At 39.7% G+C, this 21,568-nt stretch overlaps 2 protein-coding genes across 5 annotated transcripts in view; one reads left to right on the top strand and one right to left on the bottom strand.

Annotated features, from left to right (window-relative positions):
* The window catches only part of obsl1b (obscurin like cytoskeletal adaptor 1b), a 37,871-nt gene extending 29,556 nt beyond the window's left edge, over positions 1 to 8,315 (bottom strand). The window contains exons 1-6 of one of the 3 annotated variants that reach the window (XM_085384582.1): positions 7,951 to 8,315; positions 5,105 to 6,204; positions 2,134 to 2,403; positions 978 to 1,238; positions 561 to 872; positions 183 to 449 (exon numbers count right to left, since the gene is read on the bottom strand). In XM_085384582.1, coding sequence (XP_085240708.1) covers positions 183 to 449; positions 561 to 872; positions 978 to 1,238; positions 2,134 to 2,403; positions 5,105 to 6,119 — 2,125 coding nt within the window. In that variant the 5' untranslated portion in view covers positions 6,120 to 6,204; positions 7,951 to 8,315. The remainder of the gene's footprint in view (positions 1 to 182; positions 450 to 560; positions 873 to 977; positions 1,239 to 2,133; positions 2,404 to 5,104; positions 6,205 to 7,950) is intronic. The other 2 variants (XM_085384584.1, XM_085384583.1) reach the window with 2 other exon arrangements.
* A 5,053-nt stretch (positions 8,316 to 13,368) lies between these two features.
* The window catches only part of col18a1a (collagen type XVIII alpha 1 chain a), a 74,426-nt gene continuing 66,226 nt past the window's right edge, over positions 13,369 to 21,568 (top strand). The window contains exons 1-2 of one of the 2 annotated variants that reach the window (XM_085385452.1): positions 13,369 to 13,538; positions 13,623 to 13,696. In XM_085385452.1, the coding sequence (XP_085241578.1) occupies positions 13,534 to 13,538; positions 13,623 to 13,696 (79 nt within the window). In that variant the 5' untranslated portion in view covers positions 13,369 to 13,533. The remainder of the gene's footprint in view (positions 13,539 to 13,622; positions 13,697 to 21,568) is intronic. The other variant, XM_085385453.1, reaches the window with a different exon arrangement.

Genomic DNA, 21,568 nt, shown 5'->3' with positions numbered 1-21,568 from the left:
GACTGCCTCTGGCGGGCTGTCCAAGTTCAGGTTTTAAGCAGAAGACTACATGGTGGCTCATTGGTAATTGTTTTCTTGTTATACAAAATCCATCAGAATGCATTTCTGCAGACATTTAAGGAAAGTAATACGCCACCCAGCCTACAAATTCATCTTCATTTTTCTAAATGTTCCAGACATACCTTGAATGTAAAGTGCTGCAGAATCACGGATGCCATAGGCAATGAATGTAATCTCAGCTCCATTATCTGTATCGCGTACTCCTCGAATGCGGAGAGATTGGTGTGCTCGTGACCGACGCATGGAATACCGCTCATCTTCCTGAAGCTGAGTCCCATTTAAGAACCATGTACCAATAACTGAAGCAGAAAGCTCAATAGAGAAGAGAGCGTCTTGCCCCTCTGGCACCAAGGCATCCTGTAAGGGAGCTTGTATTCTGGCCACAGGAACTGGAAAATAAAATTGTGTTTAATCATATAGCAAAAGTATCCTGTTGTGATTAATTGAGAAATACAGCAAGTGGTATTGATTTAGTGCAGTTGTAGTAAAATAAACATTACCTAAGTGGACAGTTTTAGGGAATTCAACATTATTGCTTTTCCCATATTTGTTGACGCTGCAAATACGAAAGCGGTAATCCGCCTCACATGGAACACTGTCACCAAGGATCTCCACAGAGGTTGCAGAATCAGTGGTCAGACACTGAAGCCATTCTTGCGAACCAGTGCCCACCTCTTGCCGTTCAAGCACATATCCAGAGGGAGGATTCTTTCGTGAATCCTGAGCAGGAACCCATGAGAGAAGAGCTGCATTAGCACGCTCTGTGTTGATCTGCACAGCCACTGGACAACTAGGTGGACAATGTCTGGCCGCTGAAACCAGAAAAAAGTCATCATGCACCAATGTTGCTTCGAAAATTGATCAAGTTTTGTGACAAATATTGTATCTAAGACACTGTAATTTTCAGAGGGCCCTACATTTCACTCTTAGCTGAGAGGAAGTCTTGGATCTGCCGACAAGGAAAGTCACGAGGCCAGAGTCTTGGGGCATTGTGTTGACGAAAACCAGGATGTGAGTTCGACCAAAGGATTTAATAATGGTCTGATGGGTTTCACGCAGCTCTAAGCCATCTTTGTACCAATGTATATCCATCTCCTCTTTTTCTACTTCAACACAAAAGGCAGCATTTTCACCTTCCAAGACATCCACTTTTCTTGGAAGCTTCCGCAAAATTGTGCCTGCAAAGAAACACCCAAGAGAATTAATACGACACTCACAGTGCAAGAATTCTTAATAGTTAGTAGCAAACATCCATCCATTTCCATAACTGCTTATCCAATTTAGGGTTGTTCACAGCTGTCACAGGTTCAGAACAGTTTGTCACTTTATATGTTAAACATGCAAATTTTGCAGCTGATCTCATCAAGAGGACAAAATCGTTTCCCAGTGCCTTCTTTGCAGGTCACAGTTTTTGATCTGGCACCAATAACGTTTGCTGTGTGCCTCAAATTCTACCTCAAAAAATGTTAGCTACTAAAGACCTGTGTCTGCAGGCATCTGTTTTTGTATTGCACTGCTTTTGTAAAGCACCTGGTTTAACTTGGTTACAAAACTAATGTTTAACACCTATGCATTCATTTTTGTGAAGATCTGTCCTTTGTAGTTTAGCCAGGACAGGTTTTTACTTTTTTACATGCTAAAGAGTCTTGATATTGCAAGTCACATAGGTGTTTTTTATTTTATTTTGAGATCTCCTTTAGAGACTCTGACAAGCTAGTCTGTGTTTCAACTGGAGGTGTCATGTGCACAGCCGAGGAAAAACAATGTTCTCTGAGGGCTTTTCTTTCTTCTTGCTGAGAATAATGAGCACTTTATTTTTTAATTTCACAGGATTTGTACTGAGAGTCAATGTTTTCACTGCAGGAACAACAAACCCTAAGGCAGTCCTACAAACAAATCTGAGATAATGTGTTTTCTGCAAATACTTTAAACCAGAAAAAACTGACAAACACACCACCTTCACCACCTAAAGAAATAGTAATTATATTGCTTAGTCTGCATATGAAATCGTTGCACATTTTTGCATTGTGTTATTTTTGAAATAGGATCCGATATAAAGTAGCTCTAATTTACCTTTTACAGCTACCTCTGCAATGCTTCTGCCCCCATCAGGCATCTCGCAGAGGTAAATCCCATCATCATCAACTCCGATGTCACGAATTGTCAGTCGTCGTTTCGTTCCCCACTCCTCCATTCCATATTTGGCCCCTGGTTGCAGTCGTCTGTCCTCCAGATACCATGTGATGGGAACTGAGTCCTCTGGAACTTCACACTCGAGAACAGCCAAATCCCGCTCCCACACTTCAAGATCAATGAGAGGCTGCTTGAACCGCACAGGCGGCTCTGGGACCAAAGAAGTAGAAGAGCAACAGTTTGAGCCAATATGATATCTCTCATAGTGCTAAATGTAAAATATTCAAATTTTATTTGATCTATCCAATGAATTTAGTAATTCAATATAAATTCTTGAAGCGAGGTGATCTAGCAAAAGCTCAGACTACATGTGCCCTTGTAGTAAACACTGTAAATTGGAATATATTTGGCAGTAAATTCCAGATAAGCAAACAAGATGAGCAAAATCATGAGACAAGTGGCTTATTTAGCTGAGGAATGGGAAGGTCATTAACACACTGGGGTGTTAGATAGAGAATAAAGTGTTTGTAACTGACACCATCAGACAGTACCAGACAGTTGTAAACAAAAGAATGTGGACTGTATTTAGTGGCGTGTGTGTGCAAAGCTCATCATTACCTTATCTTACTAATGTTTTAACAAGGCCAGTTACACACGCAGCTATACAAACCATCTTCCATTTAAAATTTCTTCTTAGCCGCCACTAACCATTAACTCTATCTCAGTTCTATTTTTTCTCTCCAGCTGATACAGTACAATACTTGAGGTTGGACTTCTTTGGGCCATGTGAGAAATAAGATCCTCTTCCCGAAGATTTCAATCACATGGACACCGAGTCCTGGACCCTTCACAGGCTAAGTAACTTTGCAGACATCCTACCGCTGCGTAACTCTTCCTCAAGCTAATGAACATTGCCTGTTTAGGTATCACTTGGGTCCAGTTTCAGATCATTAATACATTTCCTTCAACTGCCAGTGTACCAGGGATGATCTGATTGCTGATTATTTGCAGGGGCAATATCTATCTCTCTCTCCCTATATATATATAAATACTTTTGCCATGCCTTTTTGGCCCTACCCCAGTATATGGTCTCAAAGTACCTCTTTATCTCACTGACATCATCCTAGCATCAAATGGATAGAAATTTGATCCAAGAACACCCCACTCTCTACTCCTCCATTACTCAGTAAAAAAGGCACCACAGGCTGTGGCTGAGATGCACAATATTGTCTTAAGCCACCCCTCAATTCTTTATATTTTGTTACAAAAATAGGTTTACTGATTTATTGACACATGTGCAAACATACATGGAAATGCAGTATACAAGACAACAGAACAGTGTGAAAAGCTTGAAAGTCAGTATTTGATATGATCACCTATATTCTTTAAGAAAGTCCAACCTTCAAGATTGCATGAACTCTTGCACAGCTCTCTAGTTTTCAGGAATAGTTCTCCAGGGATTTTGAAGAACATTCAAAACTCATCTTGTTACAAAGGAGTATTAGGTACTTGTTAAGAAAAAAAAAAATTCATAAAGTTGAAATTTTGGGATTAACATCATAATTCTATTTCATGAAAAAAGTCAATTTCGAGGAAAAAGTTTAAATGTAGAGATTACCGTTGTTGTTTCAAGACAAGCTGCCATGGTTACTATACCCTTAGTATACCCACTAACCCTTAAGGTTCGTGAAACTGTATATCAGAATCTGTTTTAGTACAAAGCCAGGATATGATTTCTCTTTTAGCACATAAACACAGTGTGGTGATAAGTATAAGGAAGATATTGCAGAAAGTTGCATCTTTACAGACAGAAAAACACTCAAGCTTGAAAGAGTGGATTTGCACAAAATTAAATGGCTGGCAGTGGACAGATGCAAGGTTATCAGTGGTTACACCCTTGTGCAATAAGTGCACATAAGAGTGTGTGTCAGTGTATGTTATAGGTGTTGTATCACAAGACAGCTGATCAGTTTGTTTCACTAACTCATCTAAACAAGGCTTTTTGTAGAGGGTATAGCAAACGTGGCAGACTTTTTTCTCAAAGTTGCATATTGAGAAAAAAGTCAAAATACTATGGTAGTTTGAAAAAAGAGTTAATCTTGAAATTTAGACTTTATTATTAAAATGAGCAATGATATTTTTTTTCTTACCTTGTCCCTAATACTCAATCATATCTTTGGATGACTGCTTGCTATGTTATGTTCTTTGTCAAGATGATCCGACCCAACTTCAATAATGTTGAGATCCAGGCTCTGATGAGGCTGGATTTTGTCTTGTTTTTAAGGACATGACTTTCAGATAGTTTTTAGACCTGCTATTTATTCTTTTGTCCTCCACTTGTCCAGTTTCCTAATTTTTTTCAGGACACACTGCACACTATGTCAAGATATGACAAGTTTCCAGCTAATAACTCTTTGGAAATCACCTTATTGGTACACAAAAACTATTTCATCACATTGTTAAACTGTGATATTTTTCACTTTTATAAAAATTTATAAAAGATTCAATTAAAGAAATTAGAGCAAAATATGTAAATTTTTGTGACATGTTGCTAGTACTAGTACTGCTAGACTGGTTCATCCCTTGAGTTAGCTGACTTTTTTTTTGTTTGTTTTGTTTTTTGCTTGAATGAGACATAGGTCAGTGTTAAGTGGCTTAACAATCAAAAAAAAATGTGTTGTGAAAATGGCCAAGTACAAGGGGCCTGGTCTTAAAATGAGAGAAAGAAGAGAAAAGCTTTGAATAACCTTCAGAAATCCTGGAAAACTAGGTCACTTTAAAAATTACAACAACTTCTAGCTCCTTGTAAGCAATGGTGAAGTGAAGGGTGGCTCCAGACTGACACAGTACTGTACTTTTACATACTTTTTTACATAAATAAAAGTTGGCACTGAAAGTGATCTTGACTTACCCTTGACAGAAAGGTGTACAGCACTGAGGGTTTGCCCAGCAGTATTTGATGCAGCGCAAACATAAACTCCGTTATCCTTTTGCTTACAATAAAGAACTTTAAGTGTGAAGTAGCCTTCTCTGTCCTCATATAACAAATAACGCCTTCCAGACAGTATGAGTCTACCATCTTTCCTCCAAATTATTTCTGGTTTGGGTTTACCAGTCACAAAGCAGCGGAATTTGGCATGTTTGCCCTCTGTCACAGCAAACATTTTTACTTTTGTTGACTTGGTCATGCTGTAGTCTTTTAGGCGGTTTGGCAGTTGCCTGCCACTCCTTTGTTTTCCCTGATGGACTTTCCAGTGGCCATTTATGTAGCCGTTGCGATTTCCTTCTTCTTCATGTCCTGGACCTGCATCAACAAGCAACACAGCTCCTGCTAGCGCTTCCCCAAATTCATTTCTTGCCTTGCATGTGTATACACCACCATCAGGAGCACGGGTCTTAAAGATCTTGAGCTGGAACCATCCACCATCCTGGTAGCCTACACTGAAATGTGTGCTTTCAAATATTTCATTGAGTCTTCTACCGTCTTTTTCCCAGATAACCTCTGGCTTTGGGTTTCCCCAAAGCTTACAAGAGAAGACAGCATCTTCCCCACGACCGACACGAGTGGAGAGGGGCTTGATGAGGAATAGTGGCTTATTTTCCTCCCGCAGCTCCATCTCTTGCGCTTCACCTTCCACCTTCAGTGTGGCAGCTGCATAAGTTTCCCCAATGCTATTTTTTGCTTTGCATATGTACTGTCCACTATCCTCAGTTGTGACAGCTGAGATGATGAGATTGTAAACATTGCCATCCTCAAAGACCCTATATCGTCCTTGTGGGTCAATCTTTTCATTGCTTCGCTCCCAGATAACGGCAGGCCTTGGATCACCACCAATCTGACACTTAAGCACTGCATCAGTGCCGCTTTGTACCACTACAGGTCTCGGGTAGGCTAAGAAACGTGGCGCACCACCAAAGACATCCATTGTTGCTTCTTACTTAAGCAGTTTAGGAGAGCAGTAAGTGGCTATTCACTGGTGCAAGACCAACCTACTTCCACACTGCAGGTTTCTACAAGAAGAAACGAAAAAAAATTTACTTTCAAAACAATCAGCTTAGGCATGCTGTATAACATTGAAAAATGAAAAGACTAGAGATTAAATTAGTTTTTCTAAATTATAAAGGTGACTCAGCCTTAAATACCTGTCTGTGGTATGTAATTATTCTTCCATTTTCCCATAGGAAATGAACCCTTTGGAATAGATTCAAACACACATTAAAGCACTCAGCCGCCTCCCACTTTAAGTGCATGCATTTCAGCACAAACTCATGGTATGATTATTAGGGATAATTTAATTAGTGCTGTCTGCATGAGAGAAAATCACATGTTAACAGTGAGAGCGGGACCAGCCTAGTTCGACTGCAATTGCAGCCACAACACATAGCCAGTACAGCTGGTGCTGTATTTCAATGGGAAAGTACTTAATATAGTACAGCCTAAATAAAGACCTGTGAGGGAGTGTGTGTCAGGTATCACAAAGACAGCTCAGAAACCCGCGTGCTCACACAAACACCAGCCGAAATCACAGTATCCCCACCCAAGAGGCCTTGCTGTCAAAATATGGTGAGCCTCCTTCACACCTTTTGTTGGCAGCGCTGTTGGACAATACCTTCTTTAAATGTCACAGTTTTTTTTTTTAATCGTAATCCTGAATCAGTATCGCTTAGCCAATCCTAGGAACCAGTTTTTATATAAAAGTTAGTAATAGTTCACGACAGCTTCAATTTTTAAATTGTATTTAATTTTATTGCTATAAAAATGTATTTAGTACTAAATACTAATATATTTATTGGAATATAAAATCTATAGAATATATTTATTTTTAAATATATTCTTGTCTGTGTGTGCTTTAGGACACGTCCTTAAGTGTTGAAACTAGGGACAGGAATGGAGAACATGTTTCAGTTGAGAACTGGTTGCAGTTTGTCAAATTGTTCAGGAATATTTTCCCTCGGGTTTATCAGTTTCTTTAATCACTGCTGACATGTTTTCCTGACAGTTCCACATTGCAAAACCATGAAGTCATGTTCATTGGACAGGAGTTTTTGCACACTTGAGTGACTTTCAACCTTCTCTGTACTCAAAAAAGGGAAAAAAAATCAAAGATAATCAAACAGTTAAGGTGACACTGATCATCTGTGTAGGCCTGCTCTTTTTTTTTACTCATATTCTACTTGTTTCCACAAATCAATGAAAATTTTGATCTTAAAAGGAGAATTGATCATGGCATTGTCATGGCTAAAATGTTATCACTATCCACCCGTAATTGCAACTTTGTGCCTATGGATCCATTTTTCAGTGTCAAGAAATCAAATCAAATCAAATTTTTAAAAAAAGGTTTTCAATGATAGATTTTACATAATTTTTATCATAATTACCATAAAATACTGTTGTTACTGATTTTGTAAACTTAGCCCACAGTTAACTGCTGCAAAACTGAATAATACTGTTTTATACTCTTTACCATTTTCCAAAAATAAAAAACTACAATATAAATAAATGATTTTAAACCCTTGAATAACTGAAAACTGATGAAAAAGATGCACGTTTTCTTGGAACGGCTGAATAATTTCAGATGTTTACATTTCATACATTGCATAAAATTTCACGCAGACAGTTTAGAGATTGCATTATTAGTTAAATATTCCCTGTGGAGGTTTAAAGAGGAGATTAACCCCTGTGTTTACTTGTCTGATTTAATTGGAATGACCTCTGCCCCTTGTGAAGCTGTGCTGTGTACCCCTCACATGACCTACCTCCCTTCAGTCGCCAGGAACGACCGTCAACATACATTCCGCATTTGCAATCTCCGTCCGAGTTAAGAGGCCGCCCGTCTCCTGAAGGCTGAGTAATGTCCCAAGTTGACTTCAGATTCAGAAACATGCTACCACATGCTGTCCTCAAAGGTCCCAAGTTTTACGGCAGTACATTTTTCTTGACTTTTGTCCAGTAGAACAGGTAGAAAACGAAACATAAGCATCCACGGGAGCTTCCTGTTTAACTACAACAGAGCGGTCCCCCAATCTCTGTGTTGTTCAGGCCCTCGACACCCCAAGTGTCATTGTTCATGGAATACTGTTAAATGCTTTTGCAGCTGCTGCTGTCCCCTAAAAATACTGGCTGCCTCGATGACAGCAGTGAAGATAAGTAAGGCACTTCCACTCATTTGCCAGCAGGGGCTAAAGATAGTAAGGTGGCCAATGCAGGGCAAACTGCTTAGCTTACTTGAGGTTTTGCAATGTAAAGTCATTAAGAGAACAGCAAGCTTTTTAAGTTTTAATGTTTATCATCATTAAACTCCTCATATTAACCTTTTTCCTTTCAGATTACACTTTGTAAGGCACGAATTATTTGTTAATACGATTAAGTTGGTCTCATAAAGTTTCAGCTTTTAGTCTGTTGTTATTGTGCAATATGCAAACGACTCAAGGCAACAACCAGCCAATAGATAATAAAACCACCCATGTAATGTTGCTTAGGTCCGCCTCCTGCTACTAAGATAGTGGAGATTAACTGAGCCATAGACACAAGACCTCTGGGGGTGTCCTGTAATGTCTGGCACCTACATTGGTTGTAGGGTGGGGCCTTCCTCGATCTGGCTTCTCCTGGCACATCTCACAAATGCTTGCTCAGACTGGAGCTAATCTGGTCAAAGCCTTGGGCTCTTTGTTTTCTTCTTTGAGATGTTCCTGAGAAGGTTTTGTGTTATATGGATAATCAACTGTTAGTGCAATTTAACCTGTCTGTTCTTCCATAGTAGCCAATAGCCTGTATTTGATCCTATACCTTGTGGTAAAAGCAGGCATTGTATGACATGCGTGCTGGAGTTTTTCAGCGTGTAAGGCTGTTCTGTGATTATGAGATCTTTCCTTAACGTGGGCTACAGTGTCCCTTCAGCTGTTTAGCTGCTCCACTGCTCACACTCCCTCCTTCCCAGATTTCAGCTGTTGGGAGTAATGTGATATAACTCAGACCTCTGAAACTAGTTATGAAACAATTTGCGCCCACGATTGAGTAACAGTTCAAATTAATACATTATAAAATGTAAAGGATATTTTGCACATCATGATTTAATTTAACATAAAAATAGTGAAATGTCCAACATCAATAAAACTGTGAAGTAATGTTTTCTTACATACATAGCTCTAATGTTTGTTTTGTTTTAGCTTAAATCCTTTAAAGGTTGTGCATGGTGAGGACAGTTCCTGTATTGCAGACTCAGAAAATATACTAAATTGTTACTGGAATGGTAATGACAGATTACCTCTAATGTAATGCGGTTTTACTTTTGACAGAGGGTACTCCTTTGTCCCTTACAGAGACCAGTCTTCAGCTGGTGATGTCTTTTTTGTGCCTTAATGTAATGTTAAAAATATGTAATTTTAAAAAGGTGCAAAACTGGCTACCCATTATTTTAAATATAATGACAGGTAGATGGGCTCCCAGTTGTGTAGCATTTTTTGGTCTTTTACGTCTCACTGTGGAGTCACAGTGTGAACCTTTGCACCACCAAACTACCAGTATGCAACATGAATACAGAAGAAAACTGACTTTTTACCCAGTTTCTTGTTGGATGTGGCCTAAAACAGACAGTCTCCTGCTCCTTAAAGTTTAGATTTAAAATATAGAATCTTTTTAGCTACCAAAAGATACCTATGCTTTCCTTTAGGTGTAATAATTACCTTTGGGGGTGCCCAGAATGCCCCCTAGGAGGTGCCCAGAACAGATGAACACCTCTCACTCCTTTTGATGTGTCATTCCCCAGTTTCCAGAACATACGGCTGCAGATCTGTTGATTGACAAAATCAATCATCAACTTGCAGCCTAAGATGTCCTGGTGCCGTGTGCACTTATGAACTCCCTTATGTTCAAATAGGATGTATGTTATGGAGAAGCTGTGGTTAACATAGAAGTTCAACAACAAAATACTGCTTGGGTTCATATGAGCAGCCTATTCCACCCCTCCTGGTGACACCAACACACAAGCCCCTCCCAAACAATAAGGTGGCAAATCGCTGAGAGGGATGCTGAATGTGTAAGTAGCATAGAGATAGAAGCATAGTTCAGACTGCTTGATCATTTTATTATTTTATGTATAAGGCTTAATAAAAGAAACAAAACCCCAACAAAACAACTTGAAAAAAGCAAGTAATATTATTTATGATTGTTTTGTGGAAAAAGGACCACCCGTCTTTCCGTAAAGTGTTTCTAAAAGACAGCATTTAACAGATCATTTTGTGTTGTTTTCCCTTAACAAGAATATGAGGAGACACCCACAGAGCTGTGGACATGTCCAGACAGCAGCCTGAAGGTCTGCAGACTAATGCAGCAGATTTTAATAGTTGGTCTTACAGGGCTGAATCCAGTGCCTTTCCTGTGATTTCACGTTCACTTAATAACAAAACAATAAACAAAATGAAACAATAAATTAATGATTTAGTAAAAAAAAAAAAAAAAAAAAAAGACATGCATTTGTGCATCTTGCTACCTCTGCATATATTGGCAGCATTAACATGCATCAATAAACAGCGTGCTTTGGATCTTAAGCCTCATAAAATCTATGGGGATTTTTCAGATTGCAACAAAATATTTAATGATGCTGTTATTGTTCCTTCAGACCAAAGAACCTAGCAGAGACACAGACAGTGCAGTGTTGTGTTATATCACATTTAAATAATAAGCACAACACACCCAGCAGTGCAGTGCACAATAAAATGATAATGGACAACGTTCAAATGTTGCATTTGCAGGTTTTCAAAAGAAAACCAATTTCATCCTCTGCTGGTCATTTTGTGTAAGTGCAACATGACTCAACACAGCTCACAACATACAAACCTTTCAAGGTAAAACCCGTGACATGTTAAGTCTGCCAATCCAAAGGCTAGGTCCCCAACTATCATGATTTTTAATATAACTCCGTTACGATTATTTTTTAATCTGTTAGAAGACTTACATAGCGATTTTTCAATCTATTGTTGGCTACAGTAAGGCCTGCAGTGTTTGTGTATGTGTGAGTGTGTGCTTGTATCATTATTTACTGTAAAGTTGTTCACAGCTGAAGAACAATGATTGCACAGGGTGGATATTGCACAATCAAAGGAGACATACCCTTCAGTGTTCATTTTGTTTTCATACATACAGTTATTGTTTGTTATTTAATATTTTACCTACCCTGGGATACGTGCTGTTTTTAGTCTGTGTGCTTTGGCTTCCATTGTCCTGTGCTGCCTGTTTTTACATGTGTGTCCTAATCAGTGCTGAATGTTTTACGTCCACGTTGCTTAATTAATGACAAACTTTTAAATAAAAAGTAAGAGAAGGTATAAAAGTTCTCTCTTAAAAATACCAGTGTGTCTCATGATGAGTATGATGTTCTTCTTTTGTAAGCCAATTAAGCCAATCAATGAGCAACACTTCCACTTGTAATCCATCAATCTATACACCACTGCATATGAAGGCGAGTTCATGTGTGTGCAGTAAGAGCAGTAAATTTGTGTGTATATTTGCACATAATCATCTCACTTGTCCTGCAGTTTTGTTTTGCTCACATCGTACTGTTGATGTCTGATGCTTTCAAATGTAGCCTCTCAATAATACAATAACAGATATGGGACCAACTCAGATAATGTAAATGTACCGCTGATGCAATGTTTGAAGCCAGTATGAAGCAGGAATTACTATTTCTAAGTCTTAAATTCAGTGAAATTAAATTTCTTCTTATTTTTCCTCCCAAAACCTCCATCTTCATCAGGTAGGTCTCACCTTTTTATTATGTCTGTGTAAGATAAATTACGGTAAGCCCTCTGAAGCTACAAATGGTCATTATGTTGTCAGGTTTGTGCTTGTGAACCCACCACATCTCGAGAATATAGTGACAGTGCAAACTTATATGAATGACTGAAGGTTTTCCTGTGGAAATCAGAGGTTTACTCAGGTCATGCTGTAGTTCTTCACCCATTCACAGTCAGCTAATACCAACAGGTGGAGGACAACCAACAGCAACTTGGATTTGACTGGTGTGAGAGACAAGCTTTACTCAATAAATTAATGTAGAGCACATCTTATCTTTGTTTGGGACAATGTGGGGTGCTTTACTAATGCTGGGAAGGGGTCTGATATTAAATAAACAGACACACAAGTAATGCAGGTTAAAATGTAAGCGTCAGTGGAAGCTAAGGTTTACTTTTGTAGTCTTGCAGTACTATCATGGCTGTTCTGTCTGGCAATCATTACCAGGCTTTAATATGAATGCATCCACTGATCAGCACATAACTTTGGGGGTGCATGCTTCATGTGAGACTCGTGTTGGCTTCTGTAATCAAGAACAGTGTTTGTGCTCAGAAACATCCGGTCTCAGGGTGAAAAAGTAGTCCATTCGTTGGTTGTTTGAGTATAAAATTCCCCATTATCAGGCTTTTTAAAGCTCCTTCTATTCATCTCATAAGCCACAGTGAGAGCACTTACAGGGACTAGAAAGAGAGATCATATTTCTGCCATATTAACTTCTCTTTGTTGGCTCCTTTTTAAATGCGGGATTTGATTTAAATCTGTTTTGTCCCACTCATCTGTTTTCACTCCCTTTGTGTTTATATGCTGCTAATTCATGTCATTAACTTTGATCTGATCTCATCTGTAGTTTGTTCTTTGTCCTGTTTATTGTTTGTGGCGTCTCTGATGCTCCTCTGGTGTCTCTCTTCCTTCAAGCCCCAAACAGCTGCATACATGGCTGATCCTCCCTGAGCCTGGATCTTCCTGAAGTCTTTTCCTGTTAAAAAGGAGTTCTTCCTCCCTTCTGATGCCTCTGCAAGGGGCATCTTGTGATTGTTGGGATGTTGTCTCTTATATTGAAGGGTGCTGACTTTATTGTAGAAAGCACCTTGTTTCAGAAAACTCTGTAGGGTCACATAAAGTGGGATAGTTGCTCACCTCACCTCAGCTGTGATGTGCTGTCTGCTCTCCTTTTAGTATCAAATGTGAGGAATATTTTAAATATGCGTTTTAGTTTTACTGCGAAATGAGAATTAAAGTAATAAAAAAAATAATGGTGACAATCCCCTCCAAACACTTTTATTGTTATTTAACATTTCCATAAGCATACAGTCGTCGAAGTGTGCGGTAGTTCCCTTTTAGGACCTGGCGGAAGTCCCTGATGTGGAGTCCTGCAGGTCTCTCCCTCCTCCTGTTTCCAGCAGAAGCGCTGCGTCCTCATCAGCTGTTCGGGCAGCGCGCAGCAGCGGTGTTCTGGACCGGGAAAGCTGAGCTCACTTTTTGCACCTTTCACTCCCCCAAAAACAGTCCATGTAGCTTCCCCATCAAGCCTGGTGAACGAAGAGCTGAAGATGAGGTACCGCTTTACGTTTTGATTGAAACTTTTTGTAAAGCTTTGGGCGAAGCGTTGAAGTTACAGTGAGTGTTGCTGCCTCCGCAGGTGTTCTTCGTTAGTGGAGCGCCTGGTCTGCTGCGCGCTTATTCTCGCCGGTCCGGTGGCATCGCAGTGGTCAGGTAAGAAATTATGCTGGAGACGAGAGTATCTGTGCTTTGGTGGCGCATGCACAGCAGAAATCATTAGTTCAGAGACTTTTGAGACAATCAGTGAATCACGTGATCTCCGTGCTTAATTAACATATACTCGCTGGGACAAAAATTCTTTTATCCACAATAAATTATATTTTTTTAATGCCTGCCTTACAGAAACGTCAGGGACACCTGCATGATACCTGCTGCTGTATGCTGAGAGTGATGTTAGCTCACTGTTTGGCTTGGGTGGCATTGTCTGATCTACAGAAAGTTTTTATGTGCCACTAACTGGTCCATTAGCGTTTCTGTGTGATGACACATTGCTGTGATTCCAAGATTAAACACAGAACATGAAGTGGCTCTGGGCCATTTAGATTTTTTTTCCAAGGCCAAGGTGTGCAGTGTTTCCTCAACACAGTTTCATTGTCTCTTTGTCCCTCTTGTGTCTTGCTCTGTGTCTGGTCCTTGTAGTGTTTTCATGTCAGTTGAAAAGAGGCTCTTTTTTATTTCTTTCACTCCTGTGTGTCCACCTCAGCAGAACTTGTATCCTTGTAGTCGTTACAGTGCCAAAGCAGCTGAACAGCATGAAAAGACAGTGGAGCATTTCTTCCTCTATGATGGTGCTAAAGGGCTGTAAGAGCCACACAATGAAAAAACTCACATATGTTCTTGAATTATTTATCTTTGAGAATCATGAATGTCCTACATTTAATTTGGTAAACGTTAAGTTGGAGAACTGTGTGGCTGTCAGATGATAGGGAGAGGAAACTGAGAGGCTGACAATTAATATTTGATCAGCACTGTAGGGTCTTTGAGGAACTATATGATGCCAAGATGACTGTAACTCTACATGTACCGCCTCTTAAAAGTAATGCAGCCCATTTAATAAAGGAGTTGGTTCCTTATGTCATTCACCTCCTTTTATTTCTCTCTTATTTTGCCATTCCTTAAATACTAATATGTAAAAATGTTCAAATAGTTAGTTGTGAGCAACGTGACATTTTCACATGAATGCTGTTCACCGGTCCGCCACTCTGTCTCAAGAGCAATGCTTCAGCAGCTTGCGACATGGTTGAATTAGGTTCATTCCCATTCCCCCGGCTGGGTCAGGAATCTCTATTGTCATGTGATCTTTGACATGCACCCAGCATGGTCTTGCCTAAGGGAAACGGGACAAGGTGGGGGGAAGGGGAACGGCTGCAAGGGAACACCCCACTGAGCCATTTAATGGCTGAATTAGATGCCACATTGAAAATCACAGCTGGCTTGGGGTTTTCTCCATTTTTGTGCACAAGCCTGATGGCCATGAGGACAGGACAGCCATGTGAAACAAAACGTAATACATTCAAAATACAATACAATACAAAATACAGAACAGACATATTTGATGAATATGAATTGTAATTTACAAGCTTTTTGATCAAAATTGCTCATGTTTAAAGTTTTTCTGGAGACTAACTGACGGTCATAATCTTACTCCCTACACGTTGATGCTCTTGTTGTAGGCATATATGGTGGAAAAGCATAGCTTATGCAGAGCACCCAAACATCTGTTGATGTGTCAAGTAATGTACAGCTGCAGTATTTGAAGGGAAACATCTGCTTCGAGACTCAGAGATTCAGAATCAGAATTTTTCCTTTTTTGTTGCTTTGGAAAAAAATTGAGTTTGGTTTATTTTAAAAATACAAAATGTTTTTCTTTTGGTTTAAATACTTATTTTAGGCATTGGCATTGCAGGTGAACCAGTAACAAAGTTTAGGGGAAATGTGCAAAAACTTGAAGAAAAAGAACAAATGTAGATGGCACCGATTCAGATATATGCACAGGGAAACCATAAGAAGGTAAATTTGCTGTAAGCAGCAGACACAACATATTCTAAATGGAAAGCAACAAACCCTTCAAGAATTAAAGTTAGGTTGTCTTACGTGGGTGGCTGTTGGATTGGTGCCTCTGTTAGGATCAGTGTAACTCTTAAATGAAATAAATGGGGCGACTGTGCACAGATTCAGTTGACTCAGTGAACCTTGTGATGTCTAATCCCTGGATTTTCTAGTCAGTAAACCTGCTTATGCACAATCAACATCTCTGGAAGTGTCTCATAAGCACGAGGTTCGGAGGTTTCTTCTAGCATTTGTTTTGCTACATTGTGTTTAACCGCCAGCGTTTAGACAGTTAATTAAACCTCTGCTAAGTAGGTTTATGTCTGTGGAAAGTGTGTGTGGGTTGGACTCTGTGTAAACACACATTTGTGTGTGACGTTGTCGGTGGGAATCATTCAGGAGGTAGAGAGGATATCTGGATTTCTGCCTTGGTCTGCTCTTTCTCCAGCAGTTTCAAAAGAGACACAGGTGATTGGCACCTGCATTTTATGGTATCTGCCCTTGCATATACCAGTATGTCTTTTAGTCATGTTTGCCAGCCATTCTAATTCAAGTTGGGTCTAAGTTTGCTACTGGTAATGGGTTCGAAAATTTGCATACTCCAGTAATAAGCCAAATCTGAACACTCCCCGCCCCCATGAAACTTTCTAAACGCAGTTATTTCAACGAGAACCACGTGCCTCTTACGACTCATGTTAACACTGCACATTTGTCAGAGACCTGCATATAAAAAAGAAAAGCTTGTCTACATTAGAAACACATTTCCCAAGTAGCCTGAAGAGGAAATTTACATTCGGTGTCGTTTACTTTAAAGTCGGTATGTTTTTGTAAGAAAACCACGGTGGTCACATCCTGCTTTGAAAGCTTAATCTAACCCATCTGGATCATAAAGTGAATCTGGAAGAGTTGTATATCTACATCTACCCTAGACACCCGAAAGCTCGGCAAAGTTTAAGAATCACTCCTGCATGACAAAGAACACTGTTTGAATTAGGTGTGTGTACACACAAGAAAGGAAGAATGACTGGCCTTCCTTTGTTTTTCATGTAGTTTGGGATCTACTGCGTAGATCATCTTTTTGGATGCATGTAGACCGTTTCACCTCACCCTTATATCCTCCTTTAGCCACATTTTCTTCTATTTTGATTATAGTTTCAACACAAAGAAAAGGCTGCTGCATGCAGGTTAACCCGGCTTATGCATGCACAAAATGGATTTATGAATCAATCCTGGCTATACCAGAAGCAGCACCGAAACTGGAGTCTAAGCGTAAACAAGATGTTGCATTTGAATGACAAAACGAAAAGGAGCAAATTCATTAAATGCTCACCTTTTATGTCTTTAAGTTGTCTTTGTGACATTGAAAGCGTTGTATTAGAAACTTACATTTTAGGAAACAGTTTATGGATCAAACTTTATATTTGCAGCATTTTGATGGTTTTAGGTTAAATTTCAAATAACTGAAAAAAATCAAATCTGTTTTAATTATGTTGACAAACATTTCCTGGCATTTAAAGGCCTTTGGTCAGTGTTGCCTCACTATTTGCAGCGTCCCCCTGTTATCTTGCTTTTGAGGACAGGGCATCCTTTTGAATGTTGCTCACAGCTGTTATTTGTTATTTTATGTTCTCCTACCACTTGGTGTTTCAGGTGCACTCAGCTGTTGTCTCATGCTGTTCCTGATGTCAAAATGCTGGGTTGACTGTGGCAAAATACAGAGGAACACCATAATTACTGCTTATGTTGCAACAGAAGAGGATTTGTCGGGCCACTTGCTCTGTACGCCCAACTATCTCCCGCAATAATGGCACACTGAGTGCCCTCTTACCACTTAGCATCTCTTTCCTGTTTGTGGTGAAAACCCTCACGTCATTGCTGGTCTCCCCGAGCTGTAATCCACGTAAAATCTAAAGTGTGAAGGTACGGAAATTACAGGAGACTACAGCATATGCATGTTTTGGTTTTTTTTTAATTAAAGGTGTGAGCATAGTTAAGTTGCTGGTTGATGCAGAAGAAGAAGACACAAGTGCAGCTCAGTTCTTGAGAGTTCTTGAAGAATTCATCCAAGAATTCATCCAGCAGTCAAAGCAAAATAACCCAGTACCTTTTTTGTTATTATACATGGAAGAATTGGCAGAATAATCTGAATTTAAGCCGTTTTTACACATGCACTACAGTCCTCAACCTCTCCAGGACTCGCTTGACAGAGGAGGATGCGAGAAGTCCAATGCCGCCAGATCACACATTAGCCAGTTTTTTCAATCTTTGTCATGTTGGATTGCTCCAGTGTGCGATTTACACAGCCAATAATCCACTTCATTAACTGTGAGTGGGCATCATGTGTGCCGCTTCCTTCATGTTCCTTCCAGACAGATTTTCTGCCTAAACCTAGGATTGTATTTCCAGTAGTGCAAACTCATTTGAAGTGGACTATTTACTGACGTGTCTTATGTTTGAAAAATTGTTCAAAGTTTGCTTTAGACACGCATGTAATCACGAATTGAAGCGCTTCATATGGAAAGTGAAAGTGTTCTTTAAAGGCAGACGTGTCCCTTGTTGCAGATTTTGATGTTTTTTGTGTGTATGGCAATAATGACTTTGTAATATCAGTTTTTGTATACTTTTGTTTGCTCAGTAAAATAAACACTGTTGAATAGGCTGCTGCCTGATTGTTCAGGACCAGTGTTGGTCAAGTTACTTGAAAAAGTAATCAGTAACTAATTACTGATTACTTCCCCAAAAAAGTAATCCCATTACTTTACTGATTACTTATTTTCAAAAGTAATTAATTAATTAAATAAATAATTAATTACTTAGTTACTTAGTTACTTTTTAAAAACACGATTTACAACCTGAAGAGGTGATAAAGCGATATGTCAGCTGATGTCACGAACGTCGCACTCGCTTACGTCACTGTCGTGAGACATTCTCGCAAAAAAATCACGGTTTTAGTAGCGCAGTAACGCAGCGTTCCTACGGGAAAGTAACGGTAATCTAATTACAGTTTTTGTAATAGTAATCCCTTACTTTACTTGTTACTTGAAAAAGTAATCAGATTACAGTAACGCGTTACTTGTAACGCGTTACTGCCCATCTCTGTTCAGGACACTCCTGCAAAAGAGATTTCTGAAGATTGACAATTTCTTGGTTAAAAGTTAAAAGTTTCAGTCAATAAAAAAAACCTAAGTGACAAATATCTAAATCATGGAGTATTCAGCTCTAGAAGACATTAACTTTGTAACAGTGTATAGACTGGAGCATGTTCCCAAGCCTCTTGAAGAAGGGTGAACACAGCTCATAGTGGCAGTGTTGTAGTTTTAGACACCCAAACGAAACTTGCAAAAGCCGCTGAGCTCCTTTAGAAAGCATTACATTTTCATCAGGGCTCACTTTCAGTTTATCAGCACTGCTGGCTCTCGTTTGGATGAAAACTGGTTTCCATGGCCACCAGGTGCAGATTTTTCCACCACAAAGCCGTATTTGGCTGTAGCAGGGGAAACTGGATCTATCTACTGGCACTTTGTCCCAGTCTCCAGCTTTAGGTAGTGTTCACTTGTCCTCACTGACAGCCTGTTGAACACAGAGGCATGAAACTAGAGACCCCCACTCCACCCATTTACATTCTCTTGTCCTAAGAAATCGAAGCTGTGGGCTTTTCACTCTCCACAATCTATGACTGGTTCAGAGGGACCATATAGACTGCTTTATGTCTTTAGTTATGATGTGATCTTCTTACACTATTTAGAAGGTACTTTGGAGATTTCAATCTGAAATTAGCTTATTTTAACTGTCAGATGTGAGCACTGTTAACACAGGCACCAGCTACCACCCAATGTGTTTTAAAAAAAAAAAAATGAATGAATAGACCATTCAGCATTTCACGAGGCCCCTCTCAGGAATGCCATTGTGCGTTTTGAACCTCATGTTGCCGTTATATCCCTCTTTTTGCGCTCTCCACGTCATCTTATCTTCTGATTGACTCTCATGATGTAGAGACTGCTTTTCAAGGCATCCTTGAATTCCACTCATTCACCCGTCCCTCAAGATCTGCTGTGTCTGTAGGCACTTCTCTTTTTACCCTGTCACAAATCTCACGTGGGGGTGTGGGCTGAAGAGAATCCCTTGGGAGAGGGAGATTACCATCAAACCGAGAGATCTTCTCACAAAAGAGGGATTTGCCGAGTCCTATAGCTCGATCCTTTACTTTCCTATGTGTTTGCCGGAAGTAGGACTTTGAGCAAGGTATGAGATTTGATGACCTATCCTTACTGTACCTGCCAGAAACCAAGAGGTGAGGTTTCCAGGTGCACTTGGTTTGAATTAATAAGATAGAAAAAGAATTACAGGAACAAATTAACTGACAACTGAAATCAGCCATTGACTCTACTGCTGTTTTGTGGACAGCCCGACCTTAAAAATGCATCAGTTTGCTCTGAAGGTGACTTCCTTTCATCATCAACTTTGGAAAGCATCCAGTATCCAATCCTTTTCCATTCATGTCATTGCTTATCACTACAGTGAGATGGAGGACTTACGGTCTTGTTTGATGATGTGCTAAGCCTAGACTTTTACAAAGTGAATGCCTCAGCTGCTCATAACTTGGAAGCTGCTAATTGTTGTGTGAATCATAAGCTCGCGGATAATAAAGGATGCCCTCCATTCACTCTGTGGTTGTTACGGACCAGGTGGCACAGCGCCATCCATTAATAAGAGACTTAGAGAGGAGGAACATAGGCCAACCATGGGGATGTTAAATATTTAGAGGTCCAGTGAAAGATTTGCAGGGTTATTTGTTTGCTGAGACAGCCTGGAAGGTCTGCAGTCAAATTCTCTTCCACACTGACCACCTCATTGGCTGAAACATCCATTGAGACTCTGCGCTGGAGTCAACTGAGCCCTTTTGTTTCACAGCTCATGTTTATAGCCTTGTTATTTAGGCTTGCTAAGTAGTTGTGGTCATGTAAAGTCCTTGTAACCTTAAGTTTCCTTTTGCATCCTGTCTTACCAAGACAAGAACAAGGTAAGAATGCAGTGGTGGACTAAATTTACCTCCCTTTGGAACATCTTGCTATCTTGTTTTAAACTCTAAATTAATGAATGGTTTGCGCAGCAACTGTTTCAGTCGTTCATTTCATATGAATGTCTGTTTCAATCTCCTCAAAGACCCTGTAATTTCATACAGATCTGACTCTCACAGTTCAAGTATGTTCAATATATTCAACCCAACCTAAAACTAACCCCCTCTCAGATGTACATCTTGGATAGAACTGCTAATGCACTACAGTGCTTACAAAAGGGTAAATCTTCTAAATCCAGTGTGTAGTTTACCTTGTGTTTTTATTAAAATACATGCATTTTCTAATGATAGGTCTTATATTGCCAAGCAGACTTTCATGTTTCATGTGAAGTGACAAAAACAATTATTTTCACAGCCTGTTTGGGTCACTTCATAACACAAGAATGAGATCAGCTTTCAAATATCTAGTCCCTCATGTCACCTTCAAGTCACCCCTATCACATCATTTCTACTCCAGTTGAGTGTGCTGTAGAAATGCATACTCTCTGCACCTGTGTGAGAGGAAGTAATCAAGTCTGTATTTGGCAGTTAAACATGACCCGACTGTATCCGCATGATACGGTCCAGGCCCTTGAACAGGCCTGTGTTCGCCTTAGGCTTTGGCTAGTTTTGTGCTGGTTTTCAACCAGTCTCTTATTGCCTCCCTTCTTTTCTTTCCCTGTGTGAAAGTCAGACAGCATGTTAAGGTCACTGCTCTATGAATGCCCTCAGGTAAGAGTAACTGTGTTGTTGTTGTTGTTGTTTTGGGTTTGGCATACCGTACATAGATGGGACCTGTGGAAAGTGGCTGTATTAAATTCTGCAGTCTGTGTTTATTTTTGATGTTTATCTGGTCATTTGTTGGTCTGTGTTCAGCCCTGAAAATAAATGTTTCCTGTTACTCCTCTGAAAAGCTTGTG

The sequence above is a fragment of the Rhamphochromis longiceps genome, linkage group LG16 (assembly GCF_057381845.1).
Source record: "Rhamphochromis longiceps isolate RC_006_pf linkage group LG16, R_longiceps_female_GT1.1, whole genome shotgun sequence".
Lineage (NCBI taxonomy): Eukaryota > Metazoa > Chordata > Actinopteri > Cichliformes > Cichlidae > Rhamphochromis > Rhamphochromis longiceps.
Note: the sequence above shows the minus strand (reverse complement) of the source record. Positions and strands in the feature narration are given on the sequence as shown.